The sequence below is a fragment of the Phalacrocorax carbo genome, chromosome 4, assembly GCF_963921805.1.
Source record: "Phalacrocorax carbo chromosome 4, bPhaCar2.1, whole genome shotgun sequence".
Lineage (NCBI taxonomy): Eukaryota > Metazoa > Chordata > Aves > Suliformes > Phalacrocoracidae > Phalacrocorax > Phalacrocorax carbo.
Genome location: NC_087516.1, coordinates 81,667 through 103,246, shown reverse-complemented (window position 1 = coordinate 103,246; position 21,580 = coordinate 81,667). Strand labels below are relative to the sequence as shown.

Below are 21,580 nucleotides of genomic sequence, written 5' to 3'. Positions count from 1 at the left end.
CGCGTGCCTGTCCCTCCCCCAGCCCGGTGTCTGGGCTGGAGCACTGCTCTCACGCACGCAGCCTCCCCCTGGGGACTGGCCGAGCCCTCCCTGTGCTCTGCAGCTGGCGGCGAAGAGCCCGGCTGGCTCTTCTGGGAAGGAGCAGCTCCGGCTGTTCCTCGCCTTCCTGGAAGAGCCCTTGCTCTGCTCTGGCCCCTGCCAGAGGCGGTGGGAGGCAGGCAGCTCTGTGGCAAGGGCTGCCTTGAGGGGCTGTGTCCAGCCCTGCTCCAGTGGGAGGAATGTGCCTGTTGAGCCAGGCCCTGCCCGTGACGGGGCTCCCAAGCCCTCACCCCTGCCTGTTATTTTTAGGAGATGAAAGAAGCACAGTTCCTTGGGGGTGCTGTGGCGAAGGGCGGCTCTGAGCCACTGCTCCCCCTGTGCGTTCCTCCCGCCCTGGAGAACAGGCCTCCTTTCAGGCGGCCCTGGCCTCGCCAGAGGAATTTGCTCAAATTTGCTCCCCCGGCAAGGCCCAGCTGGCTGTTCACAGGGGAAATAGCTGAGACGCCGGGCGGCGTTTCTCGCATAGCTGCTCCGGCAGTGCTGACCGCAGTGCTTTCCACTGCCTGGAGCCAGTGCCTGCCCCAGCCCAGCCACCGGCTGCCCCTCTCCGCCCTGGCCGTGGGGAGGAGCGGTCTGTCCCCCAGCAGCTTGGATGTGGCTGAAGCTGCCTCTCTGTGCTGCTGTCTGCTGCAGATGGGACCGGAGCACCTGGCTGAGGTGAGAGCTGCAGGAGCGGGGGTGTCTGTCTCACTGCCCCTGGTTCCGCTGGACTCTGCTCCTTCCACGCCAGTCAAGGCAGCCCATCTCTGCTGCAGGACCTCAATCCTTGTGGGTCACAGCCGCGTGGGGGGCTTTCTGCTCAGTAGTGTTTTTATTGCATCTGGTGTGGGGGAACCAGTACTTTACCACACCCCTGCTGCGCCAGCGTGGCCCTGTCTGTCCCCTCCGGTGCAGTGCTGCGGGGCTGCTTCAGGCCACAGCAGCTACACTTGGCCTCCTGCTGGCCCCTTCCTCTCACCTGCATGGGCTTCCCCTAGAAGGACCAGTTCTGCCTTTCTCTAGCCCAGCGCTGGCTGAGGGCGGTGCGGGCAGCTGCCAGGGTGCTGGCGTGGGGCTGGCCCTCACCCAGCCAGGGCTGTGTGGGCAGGGGGGAGCTTCCTTGCTCCATGGGGGCATTGGAGGTGGGTGCAGGGGATGGGGCATGGGGGCAGCTCCCACCCTCTGTGCCAGAGCACGCCAGCCAGCCCTGCAGCATGAACCATGCTGTGCCTCCTGGTCCTGCCAGGCTCTTCATCCCACCCCAGAGAAGAGCCAGCAGCCACTGGGGAAATAGAACTAACAACTTTATAGAGAAAATAAAATTACAACTAAGAGATGGGTGTGGGAGCTGCTGCCGGGCAGCTGGAGGCAGTGCTGCCAGGGCAGGGGCAGCCACACCATCCCCTGCGGGTAAGGGGCTCCTGGGGGCTCAGCCGGTGCTGTGCAGGGGTGAGTCCCTGTGTGGGCAGTGGGTCCTGGGGCGGGCCAGCTGAGGGCAGAGCCCTAGGGAGGGCTCTGGGGCTGAGAGGAACCAGGGCAGGATGGGGGAGCAGGAGGTGGGGTGCAGCTGGGACGGCAGGGACTGGGAGCAGAGGGGGCCATGGTGGGGGTACAGGACCTCCCAGACCGTACCCATGTGCCGCAGCCCGGGGGCTGTGGGCACAGAGTCTTCTGGCCAGTGGTTGGGCTGGTGGCCCCAGGCTGGGAGGTGCAGGTGTGCAGTGCCTCCAGCACCAGCTCCCCAAGGTGGGGAAGGGCAGCTGGTGACAGCGAGAGTCCTGGGCAGTCCCCAGCAGGGCACGATGGCGGCGGTGCCAGGCGTGAGGCTTCCCCGCTGGCCCCCCAGCAGCTTCCTCCCACCTGTGCATGGTGAGGGAGGGGGATGCCTGTCTCCCCAGGGGCTGGGGCCCTATGAGATCTGGTTGTTGAGCTGACCTGGGTACTGCTCAAACCGCTTGTTGGCCTCCTCACTGAGTGCATCACCTGGGCAGGCAGAGGGCAAGAGCTGTCGGCTCTGTAGCTGGTCGCTGTATGTTGCCTGCACCCCCAGTCCCTCCACTCCCACCACAGCTGCCCCCAGGACCCCAGACCCAGCCTCCCCACGCCAGCCTGGCCATCCTGCCCCGATCCCTGCTGCTTCCTGCAGCCCCCTCGTTGCCCTCCCCCTGGGCCACCCCTGCCAGGCCACCCCCTGCCCTGGTGTGCCCTTGCCCCCCATGCTGTGTTCCCAGAGCTGTTACCGATGTGGCAGCTGTGCACCCAGATGCGGTGCCCGTCGTACTTGCAGTTGCATTTCATGGCATTGTTGGTGAAGTCGCTCTCTGCCACCTCAAAGTTGGGGTTGATCACGACCTGTGGGGCACTGACAGTGAGGGTTGCAGCCCCCTGCCCCACACACAGCGGTGCTGCAGCCCCACACTGTTTCACCTTGGCCTTGCTGGCCTCAGCAGAGCTGCTGCCTGCAGCATGGCCCCCAGCACCTCAGCCCTGGCAGGACTTGTCTCCCCATCTGCAGCAGGATGTGCTGGTGGCTGTTGCTGTGGCAGGGTGGCCCTGTCACTGAGCTCTGAGTGCTCATGAGCAGTGCTGCTCAGAGCAGGAAAACCCCAGCTGAAGCACACCTGAGCAGTTCCCGCACGAGCCCTGCACGTCTCTGGGCACAAAGACAGGCACTGTCCCACACCAGCACACACCCTGCCAGCCCCACCATGCTCCAGCCTGCTCAGAGGGCAGGGAAGAGAGGCTGGGTGACTGGGGTGCATGGGGAGCTGGGGGTGCAGGGGTGGAGGCTGGGGGTGCACGTGGGAGGGTGGACCGAAGGGCTGGGGGCAGCTCAGCTGCAGCACCTGCAGGATGTAGTTGCCTGGCTTGACATCAGTGATGTCGATCCACTGGCAGTCGATGTCGTGCCGGTACAGGTCCCAGCAGCCCACAGTGATGCCCTGCTCCCCAAAGTTGGCACACTCGTACCGCTTGGCCACGTCTGCTGGCAGGAAAAGAGCGTGGCTTGTCCCTGCTACAGCCCTCTGCTCGGCCCCCACACCACGCCGCAGCCCGGCCCCAGCACGTGCGGTGGCTGGGGACGTCGGCAGGGACAGTGCCGCAAAGCCTCACAGCACCCACCTTCCTCGCACTCGGTGTCCTCGAGGCAGAAGCTGGCCTTGTGTCCCTCCGCCACCTTAGTGCCATTGGGGGTCAGGATGTCGTAATGGGTGAAGATATCCATGCTGTGGTAGTGCCTGCAAGAGGGAGCCCGCAGCACCCCGCTGCACCAGTGCCCAGACTCTGGGGAGCTCGGGGGATGCTCGGGGCAGAGGAGGAGACCCACGGAGCAGACAGGAGGCTCGCCCTGCCCTGTGGCAGGCCTCCCGCCGCCTGGCCAGCCCCTCGCTGCTGGGGAAGGTCCCACAGCCCCTGCGCTGAGGCCGCAGTGCTGCGAGGTCAGGCAGAGCTCGCTCTTGCCCTGGGAAGGGAGACGGCTGTCCCACCAGATGGCCCAGGCAAGCAGGGGGCTCCACTGCAGGGCGCAGCCCCTGCACCCCCAGGGCCCCCAGCCCCAACACCGCTCATTTAGACAGCCCTGAGCCAAAGCAGGCAAAACTGGACACCGGGCAGCAGGAGGTGCCTCACCCAGCACCACCCTCACCCAGCCCCCGCCAGCAGCACAGGACCCTCTCCCCACACTGACTCCCCCCCGGACGAGGAGGTTCCCCTGCCTGCAGGCCTGTCCCTGCCTGCGCTGCGCACGCACCGGTGGCACTCGTGCCAGACCCAGGAGTGCCGTCCGGCCTTGGGGCGGAAGTCAGCGCGGCCGTTGTTGTGGATCTGGGAGGAGAAGCGGAGCAGGCGCCGGTGCCCATAGGGCCAGTTGGCCAGGCGGGCCGAGCTGGAGAGGCAGTTCTCCTCGGCGGCGCAGTACAGCATGTGCAGCGGACGGTCCTCAATGTACGCTGTCTCCTGCACCAGCGGGGCGTGCAGCAGCAGGTCGGAGGCGGCTGGGGAGCAGGGGGCTGATCAGGGACTGACGGCCACCCCGCTGCTTGGCGGGCAGCAGGGACGGGGCAAGCGCCCAGTGCAGGGCTGAGCCAGCGGGGGGATGCATGCCCTCCCCATCAGCTGGGCACAGGCTGACCCTGCAGCCCCATCATCTGCAAGCCCCATTGCCTGCAGCCCTATTGCTCACAGCCCCTTTATCTGAAGCCCCTGGCCCTACAGCACCATTGCCTGCAGACCCCACTGCCCACAGTCCCCTCTGCCCGCAGCCCCCGCTGCCCGCAGCCATCACCGCCTGCAGCCCCCATCACCCACAGCCCCCATTGCCCAAAGGCCCCACCACCGCTCACTCTCAGAGCAGATGACGCCTGCGGCGAAGCGGGTGCCCGTGTTCTTGCAGTTCAGGCTGGCGCTGTGGTGCTGGCAGTGGCTCAGGGACATCTCATGGCCGGCGCACTTCACCCCGCTGAGCACCATCTCTGTCACGTTGCTGGCATCCCAGTACCACGTCTCCTGGGGAGGAGGTGAGACAGACTGGGTGGCAGGGCTGGCTACTGTGGGTGACACGGCTCGCACGCACCCAGGCTGCAGCCAGCACCTAGCCATGCCGCAGCGCTGCCCACGTACCCAGGCTGCCCGCAAGGGTCCCATCCCACAGCACGGAGCGGCCGCATCCCTTTGCCCCCCTGCAGCCGTCAGGGAAGCTCCGGTGCCTGTGCTCGCTGGGGTGTCACCAGGGGCCTCCCCGCCGGCACCTACCGTCACTGCGTGCAGGGAGTAGCCCAGGCCAAGCTGGCGACAGGCCACCATCGCCTCCTTGGTGGTCCAGCCATCGCTGCACACCGTGCCCCACTTACTGCCTCGCTTCACCTCCACGCGGCCCTCAAACGCTGTCCTCCCACCGGCTAGGCGGATCTGCGGGGAAGCCCTGGGGCCGTGAGCGGGCATCCCATGCCATGCTGCCTCCCACCCCATCCCCATCCCATTCCTGCCCCTGTCCCTGTCCCCGCGGAGCAGTGGTGGCGGCGGCTTGCTGCTCTGGCCAAGCTGGCGCTGGCACCTACTTGTAAGCCATGGTTAGCGAATCCCAGACCCAGCTGGCGACAGGCCACCATCGCCTCCAGCGTACCCCAGCCTTCGCCGCAGACCAGACCCCAGCGGGGCTGGTCCCCGTTGCCAGTCCCCACCGCCACCTCGACCCGCCCCTCGAAGCGGCTCCGGCCCCCGCTCAGGCGAATCTGCAGAGAGAGGCAGTGGCAGCAGCATCATCACCATCACAAGTGATGCTCCCGCTGCGGGGGCTGCATGCCGTGGGACTGTCCTGCCCAACCCGTCCTGCAGCTGCTGCAGCTGCCCCGTCCCCAGTGCAGCCAGGGCAGGACCCACAGATGGGCCCTGGGCCAGGGGCTTTAGGGCACACAAGGAGGTGGCAGCCAGGAGCTGAGCAGAGCCAGGCACCTCACCAAAAATGGTAGGTTTGGGGACAAGAAATTGCTTGTGAGTTGGGGAACTGCCTCACCAAAGCAGGGAAAATGGTTCATTTTGAAATGGCATTCTCATTTCAGAAATGACAGTTATGAGGGCGTTAAAAATTATTAAAAAGCCCAAAGTCGATGAAATGACAGGGCAGAGCAAACAGGAACACATGGCTCCATTTGCTCATTTCATCAGCAATAAAAAAAAAATCTCTTGGTTGGCCCACAGCGATTTTTTTTTCTGGTGCTTCTACTGGGGGCTGGCAGCAGGGAGGGCAGCAGGGAGAGCAGCAGGGAGCAGTTGCCCCACACCACCCCACACAGCGGGGCACCACAGGGCACCCAGAGCCCCCCACAGCTTCCCTTCCACCCCTCTCCTCATAGGGGCAGTCTGAGATTCCCACTCACAAAATCCCCAAGCCCCCCAGGGCAGCCCTTGCCTCGGATCAGGGGAAATTGCGTGGGTTGCAATGGGACATGGAGGAGAAGGAGAGGTGATGGGCCATCCTACAGCAAGTCCCATGGGCCCTTCCCAAGCACCCCACTCTGTAGACCCTGATACTGGGAGCCCCCGGGCACCATGGCTCCGCAGATGCAGGCAGCCCCCCGCAGTGCGCACCAGGTTCTCGTAGCCCATGTAGGGGATGTTGCAGCGGATGGCTGCATCCTCTGTGTGCTTGCAGTCCTCTTGTGTGATGTTCTTGAAGGGGCAGCTCCAAAGGGACTTCTCGGTGCCCAGGCACTGCACCTCGTTCATGTGGATGGGCCCCGTCCCTGCCGGGGGGACAGCAGGGCTCAGGGCCCAGAGGCACAGGGACAGCCATGGCCATCCTGCCATCGTGGCTGCCCTTGCTCCTTAGTGTGCACCAAGGGAGCCTGGCACACTCCTGGCCCCCACGGCTGCTGCCCAGGGCAGCACAGCTGAGTGGCTGCAGTCGCCTGGGGATGCTCAGGGCGAGTCCTGCACCGTGTGCGATCAGCAGACAGGTGCCCACAGAACAAGCCCAGCTGTGGCTCCCAACAGCCCAGCAGAGCCTTGCGCCTGGACAAGTGCCTCATCCAAGTCTACGCCTGACTCCTCCGCCCTGGCACCCTCACCTTGGCCCATGCGTGCGCCGGTGAGGGCCTCCTTGGCGCTGCCGAAGCCCAGCTCACGGCACACCACGCTGGCTGACAGCAGGTTCCAGCGGTCGTCACAGATCGTGCCCCACTCGCTGTTCTTGAGCACCTCGACGCGGCCCTCGCCGACCTTCGCGCCGCCCTTCAGCCGGATCCGCGGCTGCAGGGGAGCGGGGTCAGGCCACGGCTCGGGACAGCGCGGTATGGCGCAGTGCGGCGCGGCGCGGCGCGGCATGGCACGGCACAGCGCGGCACAGCGGCTGCTGGCCACGACTCCTGGGATGTGCAGGGACAGGACACCGTCCCCACCGCCTGCTCCATGCGTTGATCGCCCAGGGGCCCACACCCCCACTCTCAGGTGCAGCCCAGGGGACAGAGCACTGCAGTGTCCAGCTGTGGGCCACCACAGGACTCAGCCCCCTCCCTGCAGGGCTCACCTGGCCCTGCTGCTGTTGGCGCTGCTTCTTCTTGTGGGCATTGCCAGTGGCAAAGAGGGGCCCAGGCACGCAGCTGACGACAGCGGGCATGCCAGCCCCGCAGGCGGCTGAGGCATTGCCCCGGTAGAACTCGAAGGTGCACATGGAGAGGTGCACCTCCGTCCCCGTGCAGGACACAGAGTGCAGGCGGTAGTTGAGCTGCTGCCGCTCCGAGAAGAGCCTGCAAGGAGAGAGGAGCCCTGAGACACAACTGGCACAGCCAGCCGGCAGTGGACGTGTCAACAGCCACGCTGCCTGTCCGTGCCCCGTGCAGTGTCCCCCAGGGCGAGACGTGCGGTGACTGTAGGGTGCCCGCCCCTCGCTGGCTGCCTGCCCCACATCCCCAGCAGCACGGGGAGACGCATGGCTCCAGCAGCACTGAGCGGGGCTCCTGGCACTCAGGCTCTCCACTGGAGCCATTTACCTCTTCTTGGACCCTATGTCCTCCCTGCGCTTTTGTTTAGGCTGAGATTTGGCCTGCCTGGAAAACAGAAAACAACCGTCAAGGAGCCCAGGGCCTCAGGCTGTCACCGCCGCTGGCTGCAGTGACACGGGGACCACAGCCTGCCCCAGCTTTCACTGAAGACTGAACTGGGAACACTGGCCTCCCAGGGAGACTCATGCACGTCCCCTTTGTGCTCGCAAGGGTGCAACGGCATCATCTGCTGCCAGCAATGTGACACAACTGCCCTCCACAGCAATGATGCAGTTTCCTGCCCACATCCCATGAGGAAACTGTGCCGGATGCAGCAACATCCCCTGCTGCCTTGTCACACAGCAGAAGATCAAACACTGGCAATGATTTGATCTGTCAGGTCCAAGCAAGGTGTGCCCATGTCCTTGTCCAGACACTAGACAAGGGAGCAAGACGCCCAGCAAGCACAGGACCAAGCAAGCAGCAGAGGCAGCAAGTGCTCTCCCCAGTGCCATGGGGCACGGTGAGACTAGCTGCAGGCTTGCAAGGACCCACTGCCAGCAAGGGGAGCTCCCTGGGCACATGCTGAGTGGTGTGAGGAAGAGGAGGCTGCCCAAGGGCCCGGCATACAAGTGACGTAGGTATGGTCCCAACAAGCACAAATGCTTTGCTTCACTCGGGGAGGAAAATGCTGAGCAGGGCAAAAATCCCAGGGACCACAAGGAGTGAAGTGTGGAGTGCCCCAAAACAGGGCAGGGGACTGACACCCCCGCTAGGGACAAGGCAAAACCAAGCCTGGCAACTGACCCCACTGGCCGGTGGCAGGTTCGTGTCAGCCTGTGCAGACCAGCGAGCCCCAGGACACAGCACAGGGCTGCCAGGAACCAAGATTCAAACAGCTGGACAGAGGGCATCGGTGCCCGTTCACACTCATGAAACCGCACCTCGATCCTGCACCCAGTTCTGGGCCCCCAGTACGAGAAAGACGTCAGCTGAGCAGTGCGGGCTCCGGGGAGGGCCACTGAGCCAGTCTGGGCTGGAGGAGAGACAGGGCATAGGGCTGCTCCAGCCGGGGGCTGAGATGCCTTCAGGGGCCTCTGGCAGCAGCTGACCTGCCTCTGGGGAGCCCAGCTCTTCCAGCCGTGGGAGAGAAGAGCACGACAGAAAACAGGCATGACTGGCAATGCGAGGTTCAGACTCGGTGCAAGGAAAACTTTTTCCCCATGAGGGCTGTTCAGCATTGGAGCAGAGGCCACAAGGCTGAGGGATCTCCATCCTCAGAGGTTTTCAAGAGCCAAGAGGATGAAGTCCTGGGTTGACCCACAGCTGTCCCTGCTCCACGCAGGGGGGTGGACCAGGACTCCCCAGGTCCCTTCCAGCCTGGGTTAGCCCGTCACCCCACATACGACTGCAGCTGTTCATCCCCAGATTGCTCAGCCCCAGCAAACCAGCGCACGGCTTTCAGGAGAAAGCTCCTGATCCAGACAGAGGGAAGGGAGCAGGCTGCAGCTCCACGGACTCCACAGATCATTTCACCCAGTGCTTCAGGGGAAACACCCACTCATTGGAAAAGGGCAGTCAGCACCAAACCAGACAAATAACAGCAGTGAGCAGGACCTGTGGCGGGGGTTTGAGGAGACCCCACAGGCTGACCCTGGCTGGATTTCCATCACCAGTGCAGGGCCAGCTGCAGGAGCTGGTGAGGATGCCTGTTGGGGACACAAAGCTGGCAACTGTCACAATGAAGAGCTCGGGATGGGTCCAGCGTGTGGGGCACCTTCGTCACCAGGGAAGGTGGTGTGACCAGGGCAAGGTTGTGTGCTGGGGACAGAGCAATGTCTCCATGCGGCAGTGGGCTCAGGCAAGAGGTGCTATGTCATAGCCCAGAGAGGACGGGCTCTGGCTTGCTGTACCCACCACCAAATCTGGCAGCCGGGTTCAGGGACAGAGGGAAAAGGCAGCCAGACTATCCCTTGGGACTGGCAGAAAGGCAGCAAGAGCAAGTGGGCAGAGGATGCAAGAGATCCTGAGCAGACGCAGCACTCATGGCAAGACCTGCCACACTGTGCCCGTCACACCGGTGCCCAGCACTGCTAGCACTGCTGAGCAAGGGCTCTCATTCCCGTGCCAGCCCACGCAGCCAGCCCACCCTGCGGGGAATGGAGGGGCGTGCAGCCTTTCCTGCTTTCCCACTGCTGCTTTCTGCAGAAAGCAGCCCATTTCCACAGCTCTCCCTCCCCATCCTCCAGGAGAGACAGCTCCACTCCGAGGCCTCCTGGTCCCCATGGGGCCGCAGCACAGGACACTGCAGCCCTTTCCGCGCCTCCCAGGGGATCCTGCCCATAGCGGGTCTGCAGACCCTGACCCCTGTGCCAGGACTCCTGCCTGGTGTGCCAGATGGGGGCTGCTCTGCCTGGGGCACGGCCAGCCTGGGAGAAAGATTGTCTGTCATGGGGGATAGGGGACCCCAGCACGCACAGGCAGGTCCCACCAGCATGGCATTCGTCCTGCCTGCCCAGCACAGCCTGCTCCGTCCAGATCCATTTGCGCCAGGATCCATCCTGACGGCAGAGACCGGTGGGGCTGGACAGCCCAGCTCTGCCAAGGGCTCAGCAGACGGGGCGCCCTGGCCCCTTACCTGCTGCCTGGCCTCGGGCTCCGGCCCTTCATCCTGGCTGCACGCTTCAACCGCCTGCAGGAGCGACACCGCAGCTGCCCGGTCAGGGACACGTGCAGCGCCAGGCACCGCACCGGGCACCGCGCTGGGCAGCATGTCCGTGCCCACACCCCTGGGCCCCTCGCTCGGGCTGCGGTGCTGCTGGAGCGTCCCTGCCTGGCTGCACTGCAAACCTCCCCTTGGTACAGGGACCCCCGCACTCTGCGCTGGAGGGAAATGAGGAGGTGGGCCACTGCCAGGGAACAAAAGCTGCCCTCTCAGAGCAGCCTCTGCAGTAGTGCATGGCGCAGGTGGGCAGCCACAGCCCCCCCCAGCCACGGCATGGCCTTGGTTAGCCAGTGCTCATGTGGCCAGCTGGTGAGCAACAGGGATGGGAGGGGTGCTGGGGAGCCACAACACCCAACAGCATGGCCCCCCACTGTCCCCCCAGCACTGCCCCGTGTGCCTGGCACTGTCCCCAGCTCTGCCCCAGCCTCATGCCCCCAGCTCTGCTCTGACACCCCAACCCTGCGGGCTCCTTGACAGCCTCACTCACTTGTAGAAGTTCCTGTTCACCTTCTTCTCAGCAGGGAAGCCCATCATGCCACAGACGACACGGCTGTTTTGGCTGTCCCAGCCCTCGTCGCAGATCTGTGCCCAGCCATCCTTGTAGCGCACCTCCACGATGCCCTCCGTCACCGGCAGCTGCCTCCGGGCCCCAGACACCACCGGCCGCAGGCGGACCTCCTCCACGTGGCTCTGCTCGGTCTGCAGGGCACAGGTCAGCCCAGGCTTGCACTGCACCCCACCGCCCCAGCTCCCTGCCAGCCCTTTCCCAGGGATGCCCTGAGGACGCAGGCGCCCACAGGAGATGGGGTCCCCAGTCCCAGGTGGGGAACAGGGACAGCCAGGTCCTGCATCCCTGCACGCCACATCCGATGGCCCTGGGTGGCCAGGGACCTAATCCCATCCTGTGCAGCCAGTGACCCACATCCCCCTGGTCCCCCGGGTGCATCTCCTGGGAGTGCAGCCAGGAGAGGCAGCACTGCCGGCCCATCACCTCTGGACCCTGCACCCGGAGGGAGGGTGCCCAGACTGCCCCAGGCACCCACCCAGAACAGGATGGCAGCAGGGGTGCCGGGACACTGGACCTAGACTGAAGGAAATGCAGCCCCAGCCCCCCTTGCCTCGCAGGAGACCTGCCGCCCCATGCCCAGAGCTGTGCCATGTCCCACACCCAAGCCATGATGAGCAGAGCCTCATCCTCCATCCACAGGCGCTGTGGATGGAGCGGGCAGACAAGGGCCCCCGCTGGGAAGACAAGGGCGGCCACAAGCCCTGATCTGAGAAACAGAGAGCCTGGAAGAGAAAATGAGGGAGGGAGAGGCCAAGTGTGCCGTAGCAGTGTGGCACAGAGGAGCAGGTCTGGGACCAAGGGTCCCTGGCAGGCAGGAGAAAGAAGAAAACAGGAGAGGTGTGAGACAGACCCCCCGGCTCGGAGAAGCTGCCGGGTGAAGCAGCAGCTCGGGTTGCTCGGGGGAGGCCGTGGCAGCGCCACGCTCCCATGTGGGGCAGGGGAGGGATGTGCCTGCTGCAGGGTGGCCCACCACAGCACGACTGCTCCCCTCAGCCCCAGAGCCAGGCTGGGCTGGGCGCACCCCAGGGAAACAGGTGCTTGTGTGACTCAGGGGCACTGTGGGTCTGGGGAGCCAGGGCGGTGGGGCAGCATGCTCCCCTCTCCATGGGGAGATGGGGACAGCTTCCATGCTAGGGCTGAGGGAAGACACCAGCAGTGTCCCCTGGTCCTGCCCATGGGAGCCTGCCAGTGTGCAGTGGAGAAGCTGCCTCCTGACTATTCAGGGAGGACTGAGGCCAGGCTGGGCTGACCCAGAGCAGGGCTGCCTCATGGCAGGGCTCCCAGCAGCTGGCTCTGTGGCATCCTGGGCAGCACTGGCTGCCCGCCCTGGTCAGCAGCTTCCTCACCTCAATGACATTGGAGTCCTTGAAGCCTGGGATGCGCTCGTCCTTGCAGATGACACCTGCATCTTCCTCATGGCTGCAGTCGCTGTTCCCCCAGCCCCGGTGTTTGCAGTCCCCAATGCTCTTCTCACCTCCGGCACAATTCACATTGTCCAGCCAGATCCGCCCTGCCAGACACCAGGGCCAGGGGTGAGGGGGGCCCAAGCCCATGCAGCACTCCCTGGGAGCAGGGAAGGTGCCCGTGGAGCACGGCCAGGGACCACGCAGGTGTAGAGCTGGAGTGTGGATGCTGGGCTGGGGGCAGCCCTCCCTCGGCACAAAGCTGAGGCCGGAAAAATGCCAAGAGTAAAGCCCTGAGTGGGGAATCTGCAGATGGGGAGCTTCCACCTCCCCAAGGGGCTGCTCTGCGAGACACAAAGCCCATGTAACATGCACCCCGGGGTCTGTACAGCATCTCACCTGCAGCACAGCCTGCCACACCCCTGCACCGTATGCCCACACCAGCCCAGACCTGCAGCCCCCTACGCCACCCAGCAGCCCTGCTGCTGTAGTGCACGCCTGCAGCCACCTATGCCCTGGATACACGCACAGCTGCTCGCACACAAACACGCAGTTTCCCAGCCCACTTTGCGTACGCCTACGTGCGCACGTGCGTGCACGCACGCCCACAGACGCGGCCGGGCACCCAGCAAACACAAGACCTGCCTGCCCCCACCAGTGCATGCAAACCTGCGGCGGCACACACACCACCCCATGCCAGCGGGCTGATGTGCAGCCAGGCCGACCCCAGCCCATGCATTACAGGGGGCTGTGCCCACCGCCCCTTTCTTACCGACGCCTTTGCCATACTTGGCACTGTGGGCCCAGCCAGTGGCGGCCACAAAGCCGAGGTGCCGGCACAGCACATGCGCGTTGGCTAACGTGAAGTCATCGTCGCAGATGGTGCCCCACTCGTCGTTGTAGAAGACCTCGACACGGCCCTCGTTGTGCTTGCGTGGGTAGCCAGCCAGGCGAAACTTCAGCTGGGGTCCGGGGGCGTGTGTGGGGCCCGGGGGCGTGGGCTGGGCACTGCCCACCCAGAGCCACAGGCTGCTTAGCAGCACCAGCAGCTCCTGCCATGCCCATGTGCCGCAGCTCCCCATGGCAGCTTGGCTCTGCAAGGGCAGAAAGGGTCAGGTTATGCGGGACAGACTAGCTGTGCCGAAACACCAGCTCCCCTGATCCCGTGCTGGTTAAACCCCTGGCTCAGACGCAGCTCCGCTCAGCGCCGGCGCACCCACGCGTCTTGTCCCTGGGCAGAGCCACCCCACTCTCGCTGCCCACCCAGCGCCTCCCAGAGGCAGCCCCCTGCGCCAGCCCCGTGCCCCCAGGGCTGCCATCAGCCGGGGTTCTGCCCAGCGCCTCCCTGGCACCTCGCGCCGCTCTGCGGACGGCCACTACTGAAATCCCACCGTGCTGCCGGGTCGCACCTCCTGCGCCGCAGGGCAGTGATGGCAGACAGGCAAAGGGGTTTGCGTCACCCCCAAGAGAGTGAGCTTGAGAGGAGGGGGATCAGCTGCCAGAGCAGAGGGAGCCAGAACAGGACCAGGGCCCGGGGAAAGCCTGGCTTAGACCATCCACGAGCTTGATCCACCACGAGCAGAGCAAGGGCTGCTGGCTGTGAGGGGCTGCCAGCCCACGCTCCTGCCCACTGTGAGGAGCAAGGCAACTGGAGCCTTTCGCATTCCTCTCTGTGCGGCATTCCTCCAGCTCTCCAATAACATGTGTGGCTCCCCAAATACCTGAGGGATATGTGGTATTCCTGCACCAGCCCCATCATCAAACAATGGTGAAAACACCTCTCTGTGAACCCTTCCCAAGCCTAATCCCATTTATCCTGTATGGGACCACTTTAACCCTGTGGGTGCCGTGGCAGCCCAGGAACAGCATTTCTGCACGGGCAGTGTCAGCCCTGCTCCAGCCTGGGCTCGCTGTGCTTTTGACGGCAAAGCTCCGATGCTCATCCAGCACAGCGACCCGCCTGCCTCCCGCCACCACACCACCTTTCCAGCCAGCCCCTTCCGCAGGCGAGGAAGCACCCCCCCCAAACCTGGGAGACCCCCAGGACAGGCCACCTTAAACGTATCTCTGCCTCCTACACCCCCTGCCCTGAGAGCAGATCCTGCAGGCCACACTCACACAGGCTGTGCTTGTCATTTGGCAACGTTAGAAAGAATAAGGTCTGCCTTACCGACAGGTGGGGGTGATTTAAAATTCCAGTGTTTAGCTGCAGGGGAAGGAAAACAAATGCAAACCCCACATATGCTCCCAGTGTGGGGCTGTGCCGCAGGGACCCTTCTTGCAGACCCTCCCCATGGTGCCGGCGTGCTTCCTTAGCCAGCACACTTCCCTGCACGCCTTCATGGCTGCTCTCTCTCGACTTGCTGCCTGTGTGCCAGTTTGGTGGGATGGCCAGGGTGTGTTGGGGCATCCTCAGGGACCGCAGCTGCTCTTCAGGTGCTGTGCTGTAGGAGCCCCTTTCGCTGGACTAAGGCCTGTCTGCATGTCGCCCCTTTGCTCCTGGCCCCTTGGCACCCGTGGGGTCACAGCAGGGTCCCCGCAGCAGCTTTGGGAAGGGTGTCCTCACAGAGCGAAGGGGCCGGGGAATCCACCCTCGGACAGCACAGCCTCTCCAGAGCCTCACCATCAGCCTGGCCGCCAGCACAGGGCTGGGGGCTGGCACAGCTGACCCTCTGCCATGCCAGCCCCTGTGGCAGGGTTCCCGCAGAGGCTCTGCTAGCAGGAATCGGCCCCGTTCCTGCTCTGTTCACTTTTCCAGATGATGGAGGCCAGGCAACCCCTCCACCCTCTGGGAATGCCTCCTGGACCCAAGGCAAGGACGAACCAGGATGGTCCCCAGAGACAGCCCCTTTTCCATGCCGGTTGCACCAACAAAAACCCCTGAAGGGCCCCAATGCTGCTGCCTGCCTGCACCTTCAGGCATGCACCATGCTGGAGGTGACACCAAGAGCAGCGAGTTTCTTGGGATGAGTGCCTCGTGCCCACAGAGATGCTCAGGGAGAGAAGGAGAGAGTAACAAGGACCAACACCACAGGTCCAGGCCAATGCGAGGTATCGTGGTGGGAAGCACACCAACCCCCTTGGGGCAATCACATCAGTGTGGGGTCAGGCTCTCTCCTCTGTCACAGCCTGCGGCACGGGGGGACACCACAGTGCTGATGGAGACACAACAGCAGGCAGGAGCACACCCCGGCTCAGGGCAGCCTGCGAGCCCTGGGGTTGGTGGGACCTGGCTCTGGGCTTGCCACACCTCAGCTGCCTGCTTTGGCACTGCATGAACAAAACAAAGCCCAGCAGGAAGCATATTTGTGGGCAGGCAGCAGGGAAATGCTTTGCTGAACCTTTTAATCAGCCTGTTATGCCGGGAGAAAGAGGAGGGCAGGCACAAAGGACCAGCCCAGCCCCGCCAGCGGCTCAGGGAAGGGGGACTCTGGGCTTGCCAGGGGCAGGCAGGGCAGGAACGCACGATCTGTATCTCTGCTCTGCCTAGAAAGCAGTGGGGGATGAGTTTGCCACCTCACAGCAGTAATAAAACCCTTCTTATTCCACCCATTGGTCACTGAGGGGACATCCCTCCTGCCCAAATGAAGCATTATAAATCCTCAGAGTTATACCACTTTGCACATGACACAAGAGTTTGGGCCCTCTCCATGCTAATTGTAACACACCTTGGGAGACTGTGAAAGGTGCAAGCATGTAAGGACTAAAGCTTCACCAGCACTTTTACTGAATGAGCAAGATGATCTCTGCTGATGCGGACTGCAGGCAGACTCCGGGCTGTTTTGCAATGGGGTCAGTGCAACGCTAAAGGACAAGCACAATTAATGCCAATCTCCACAGTTCTGCAGAAACAGCCCGTGTCAGAAAGCTGGTGTGACCTTTTATGAGATCACAGGTTTGGTTAATTGGAGGAACTGTGTTGATATAACAGGCTGAGACTGGAAAGCATTCAATTCATCTTGCACCACCTCTTAATGAATAATTAGCACTCAACAAAATCAGTGCACCTTCTACTAACTGGATTAAAACTGGTCACCTGCTGGAACTAAAATGTGGTTACAACAGGGAAGTCACCATTCATTGGGCTTTCTGGTGAGGATCACATGCTTTTCAAAGCAAAACTGTGTCTGGAGGAGGAAAAAAAGACCTCTCCTAGTACAGTCTGCAAAGGCAGAAATGTGGGGGGAGTGTGGAGAACTGTGATGGGGACAGACCTGGACAGCCTGGTAAAATGGCATCATCCTCGACTACAAGGAAAATCTAAGCCTGTGCGTTTAGCAGCAAAGCATGTAGGACCAGAGACTAGAACATGGCACGTGAGAAAGCGCCTGGGCTTTGTGCAGCAAAGTGCCAAGTCCCCACCAAGCCGCAGTCCCCACCGAGCCCAGCAGTGTGACCTCCAGGACCTGGTATGCTCAGTCTGAACAGGATCACCGAAATCAGAAGTGTCAGTGAGACCTCTTAGCTTGATGCAAGGTCTCAGCCCCAGCCCTGCAGTGCCACGGGGCAGACCCACATGTGCCTGCGGTCTCACAGGGTGCGGCCAGAAGAGCTGATGCTGGGAGGATTTCCATGTCCTGACGTGGTGGTCAGGGTGGGAGCCATACAAACATCCCCCAGCCCAGGACCCCGACCCTTACAGCAGTGGCAGGAGGTGCTCTGGGACAGGGCAGTGATGTCCTGCTTGATGCCCTGCTCTGTCACCCCCAGCTCAGCTACCTCAGCCTCCATAATTTAAAGCTCACTGTGGATTTCTCTTCCTCACAGTCCTTCAGTTGCTTTTGAACCTGCCCAAGCTTTTGCCATCCGTTTCTGCATTAGCCCCAGCTTGCCACTCTCAGCACTCTTCTCTCAGGTTCTCTGGCTTTCCTCTGCTCGGGTCCAGCGTCCCCCATCCCCACTGCACTTCCTCTGCCCTCACAGCTCAGCCTGTCCTCAGCTCCTGCCGCTCGTCTCGGCATTTCCCAGTAAAATGCCCCGTTGAGGTCTGCACGGGCTAACAGCACCTCCTGCACCCAGCCTCGGATAGCTGTCGGGCTGGCAGCATGAGCTCCCAAAGGCACAGCAGGAGCCGTTTCCCTGTTTCCATACTATCTCCCTCCCCGAACGTGCTCCGAGTCTGTGTGCCAGGGAGGTCAGGCTAACAGGGCTCTCATTGTCCGATCACTTTTTCCATTTTCTGAAATGCGAGCAGTGCATTTGCTCTTCTCCAGCCATGTGACGCTGCCCGACTTCCCTGCTCTGCTGGCAGGCTTTGCTCCGGGTCCTGCCTGCTGCTCCTGGCTGGGGAGCTCACCCCAGCCCCGGCGGGGCTGTCCCGGGGAGCTGCGGCACAGATTTGCAGGCTGGCGGATGGGGCCGCTCTGTGCGCAGCATCTCCCAGTTTCAGCCCGGGGCGCCTTCCCTCCAGCTGGAGGGCCATCCCTGACACAGCCTCACGCCCGTGGTCCTGCCAGCTGGCACAGCAGGAGGGCACAAGATCTGTGCCAGGGCTGGGACAGACAAGCTGGAGGGAGGGGTCCCTCCACCCTGGAGGTGCTGGTCACCCAGCACAAGAGTTCCAAGGGGGATTTCCCATCTCCTTCCCACCTCTGGCCTTGGGAAGGTGCACCCCTTTGCCCAGCCTCTGTAGGCTATTCCTGCTGAGAGCAAGGGTCCCACAGTGGTGACAGCTGCCACCGTATTGGCACACGGGACAGCTGGTGCCACCAGCAGCACAGCAGGAGGATGCTGGTGCTTTCAGAGGATGAGGAATCTGCAAGAACCGCACACATTTGCTGGAGAGGGCAACAGGCAGAGGTGCAGACAGCCTGGCCATGGCCAGCCAGCACCTGTGGGAGGGGGCAGGGGGCCAGGAATCACCTGGGACAGGGACAGGGTGTCCAGGCATGTCCCCTGGCTGCTGCCACTGCACGTCTCGAACAGGAGCTGGGCACAGTCCTGCCTGGCCTCGCCTGCTCCAGGCATCCCAGCCATCCTGCTGCCAGCTGCCTGCTCCAGCCAGGGATCGTCTCCTCTTGGACTGGGGCTCCTGCCAGAGCCGCCAGCCAGCCAGCCTGTGCCGCGCCGAACGTGCCTGCCCCAGCACACAAGTGGGCTCAGATGTACAGCAGCACTCACACTGCAAGTGGAAAGGGCTCGGGAGGACGGGCTGGCCCTGAGCAAATGCTGGGCATGGGAGCTGGAGAGCGGCCCAGGTCCTCACCACTGCCCAGGAAACCTCAGGAATGTCCCAGCTGGATGCGTGCAGGGCCCTGAGCCACCTCCCAGCCCATGGCTCAGCTGGTGCTGGTGGCAGGGCATCCTAGAGCCCTGCGGGGCTGAACCACCGGGGCTCCCCGCACTCTCCTGGCCTCAGGCCTGCGCTGCTGAGGCTGGTAGGGGAACAGGGACCCTTTGGTGCAGAGGGCAGCCCTGCACAGCAGCAAGAGCCATGGCACTGCTCGACCTGCTCCCACACCAGTCCCACCAGCTCTGCCTGTCACAGTGGATGACGAGGGCTCCTGTGCCCCCCAGGACAGAACACCCTGGCAGGGCCTGCAGCCCTCCTAGCCAGGTGCTGCTCCTACCATTGCTCCACTCCCCCGACTGCATCTTGCACAGGGGCTGTGCCTCGTAGGGGGGCTCGGCTGTGCTGGTGGGGGTGAGCAGGCTGCTGGTTCCCAAGGACTGTTCAAATCCGATGTGCCATGTGGCATTCTCTGGGCACTTGGAGGGACATTGGTCTGCCACAGTGAAACCCCAGTGAATGGCAAACAGACCTCAGGAAAGGGCAGCTCCTGATGAAATGGGGCCCCGGTGCATTTGATCAGCGTGCGCTAGGGCAGCCAAGTGCAGGGCATCCTTGCCGCACGGGAACATCCCAGACCGCAGCAGCAGGGAAGGGCCAGGCCATGGCAGGCACCTCAGGAACATGCCTTCTCACCAGCAGCCTTGGACACACACACGGGAACATGGAGCAACCCAGGCACTGACAACTGGAAGGACGCAGAGTAGAGCAGCACAAGTGACTGAAGAACTGGGAAACCTGCCAGCACAAGGAGGAAGAAGCTCCCTCTGTTTATCCTTCCTTGGGAAGGTTAAGGGGTGACATGGTCACACTCTGCCGAGGCCCACACCAGGACATCCCTGTGAGCGTGGGGTCGCGTCCCCAGCACTAGGGGCAGGAGAAGGTCTTGTGGGTCCCATGGCTTCAGGCGCTGGGCTCCATCCCTCCCCTTCTCCCCAGAGCCCCAGCACGCACAGCCCAGCGCTGGCCCTTTCGCAATCCCGGCTGCCCAGATGGGGATGCTTTGCTCTTCCTGCTTCCCGCCAGCCCTGGGGAGCCGGGAGTGTGTGCACATGAGCTGGGGGAGCCCCAACATCCCCACCCTGCTTGGGCCAGGACCGTCCAGCTCCCTGCCTGCAGGGACCCCATGGGATCAGAGCTCCAGGGTGAGCACAGCCAAGGTCTGGAGGGCAGCCGGGCTCCACAGCTGAGCTGGTCTCAGAAGCACCGGGGAACAGCCCAGGGCCACCACAGGAGCCTGGCCACCCTGACAGGCTTGGTGATGCCTCCCAACACCACCCACCCACCCCCGCTGGCTAGGAGCTCACTGCCCCTCACTGCCCAGAAGGTAGGGTGCCTGTCCCCACCACCCTGCTGCATGACCCCATCCCGGGCAGTGACGGGGACACTGCTGTGGACAGCACACCCTGGCTCCCGGGGCTGTCCAGGGTGTCAGCTGAGACACAGCACTGAGTGCACACCAGGGCTGCGCTTCCCTTCCCCTGCTCACTATGGGCCCAGCCCCATTGGGCTACCTGATGTCCCCCTGTCCTGCTGTCACCATCTAAGTCAGGGCAGGTCACAGTACAGCTCTCTGGGGTTCCTAACACTGCCCAGTTTCCCCAGGACACAGCTGGGCCCTCGGCTCTGCCAAGGGGCTTGCCTGCTCTGAGCTCCCCTGTGCTCTGGAGGGGCAGCCCAGGGAGGAACCAGCTGCAGGCAGGAGGGAAAGACCCCAGAGGAATGTGCAGACGCTGCAGCCATCAGCCACACAGTCTCGACAGCCCAGACAGGCTGAGGGGCAAGTGGTGTGTCTGGGGGGCCCAGGCACGCCGGAGCAGGGAGGCAGCCTGCTTGGAGCTACTGGGAGATAGGCGACATGCTCAGCTGCCTGCCTGCTCCTCTGGAGAGCAGCTGGGGAGATGCAGGGCCAGCAGCAAAGAGAGAATTGGGGAGGCAGTCCCCCTAGCCCTCACATCTCTTCATCCATCCTCTCTTCCAAGGGCTACAGCAAATTCTGTCCTCATGGAAATCCTGAGTCTCCACCAGCCTTTGTAAACCACAGCTCAGCAAACAAGCCTCCGAAGCCTGCACACAGCGCGCCCAGAGATACAGTGTGGCCGCACAGCCCCAATGCGGCACCCCACAAGCCTGCTGGGTCTGCTGGGCGCCCCTTCCCATCGAGCACGAGGGGAACGCACGCTGCCAGCACTGCCCACACCCTCCCACCCTGCCACACCGGGACACGCGACACAGCGAGCGGCGTTACCAGCTCCCCATCCACCGGGCCGCCCGCAGAGCGCACAAAGCAAGCTTTCTGCGGCGAGCGCCGGCCTCCCTCCCTACAACCACGGAAAGGCAAAGCCCGTGCCGCCAGCACCCCGCAGGCACGGCACAGACACGCTCTGACAGCCAGGGGCTTGGGGCAGAGAAACCCGCACCCCGGCACTGCCCTCGCACGGCGCGGCCCCACGCAGCGCGTCCCTGCCCCAGCGGCGGGGGCTGCACAACCACCGCACATGAGACAACCAGCCCCCCCCCCGCACCGCGCCAGCACCGCGTCGCCGCCCGCGGCTCCCCCACGCACCCCTGCGGCTCTGGCCCCAGCCCCGCGCCGCCACGGCGGGGCCGGCACGGCGGCACCTCCGCCCGACATCCCCGCCCGCGCCCCCGCCCGACACCCCCGGCGCCCCCACCCGCGCCCCCGCTCGCATCCCGGCGCGGCCAGACGGGCTCCGCGGGTGCCGGGCGCGGCTCGGCGCACCCAGCCCCGCCGCTCCCGGGTCGGTGCCGGGCCGGTGCCGCGCCGGTCGGAGCCGCGCTCCCCGCCGCCGCCGGGCCGTACCTCTCGTCCCCGCGGGCTGCGCGGCTGCGGCAGTGCCGAGCAAGAGCGTCCAGCCGAGTGCCGGTGGGGCCGCGCCGAGCCGAGCCGAGCCGAGCCGAGCCGAGCCGAGCCGCCCCTCTCCGCCCCCGCCCGCCCCGCGCCGTGCCCAAGTGTCCGGGGCCGGCCCGCGCCGAGCGGCCCCGGCCCGGCCCCACACCCGGTACGACGAGGACGGG

At 64.0% G+C, this 21,580-nt stretch overlaps 1 protein-coding gene across 10 annotated transcripts; it reads right to left on the bottom strand.

The window, feature by feature from the left end:
• Window positions 1–1,365: 1,365 nt before the first annotated feature.
• On the bottom strand, window positions 1,366–21,549 carry LOXL3 (lysyl oxidase like 3). Of its 10 annotated transcripts, none has more exons than XM_064448686.1 (15): window positions 21,366–21,539; window positions 13,025–13,346; window positions 12,196–12,359; window positions 10,769–10,980; window positions 7,566–7,622; window positions 7,103–7,322; window positions 6,645–6,825; window positions 6,166–6,320; window positions 4,831–4,986; window positions 4,422–4,584; window positions 3,830–4,073; window positions 3,202–3,317; window positions 2,925–3,064; window positions 2,319–2,430; window positions 1,366–2,061 (listed from the first exon to the last, which is right to left on the bottom strand). In XM_064448686.1, the coding sequence occupies exons 2-15, from the start codon at window positions 13,332–13,334 to the stop codon at window positions 1,988–1,990; spliced, it is 2,304 nt and encodes a 767-aa protein (XP_064304756.1). In that variant the 5' UTR covers window positions 13,335–13,346; window positions 21,366–21,539; the 3' UTR covers window positions 1,366–1,987. The 10 variants fall into 10 exon arrangements, 9 of the variants coding, with proteins under 9 accessions (XP_064304756.1, XP_064304754.1, XP_064304755.1 ...); XM_064448684.1 differs by lacking the exon at window positions 4,831–4,986 and adding an exon at window positions 5,136–5,309 and having other exon boundaries at window positions 21,366–21,538; XM_064448685.1 differs by lacking the exon at window positions 4,831–4,986 and adding an exon at window positions 5,136–5,309 and having other exon boundaries at window positions 2,925–3,061; window positions 21,366–21,535.
• Window positions 21,550–21,580: the final 31 nt, after the last annotated feature.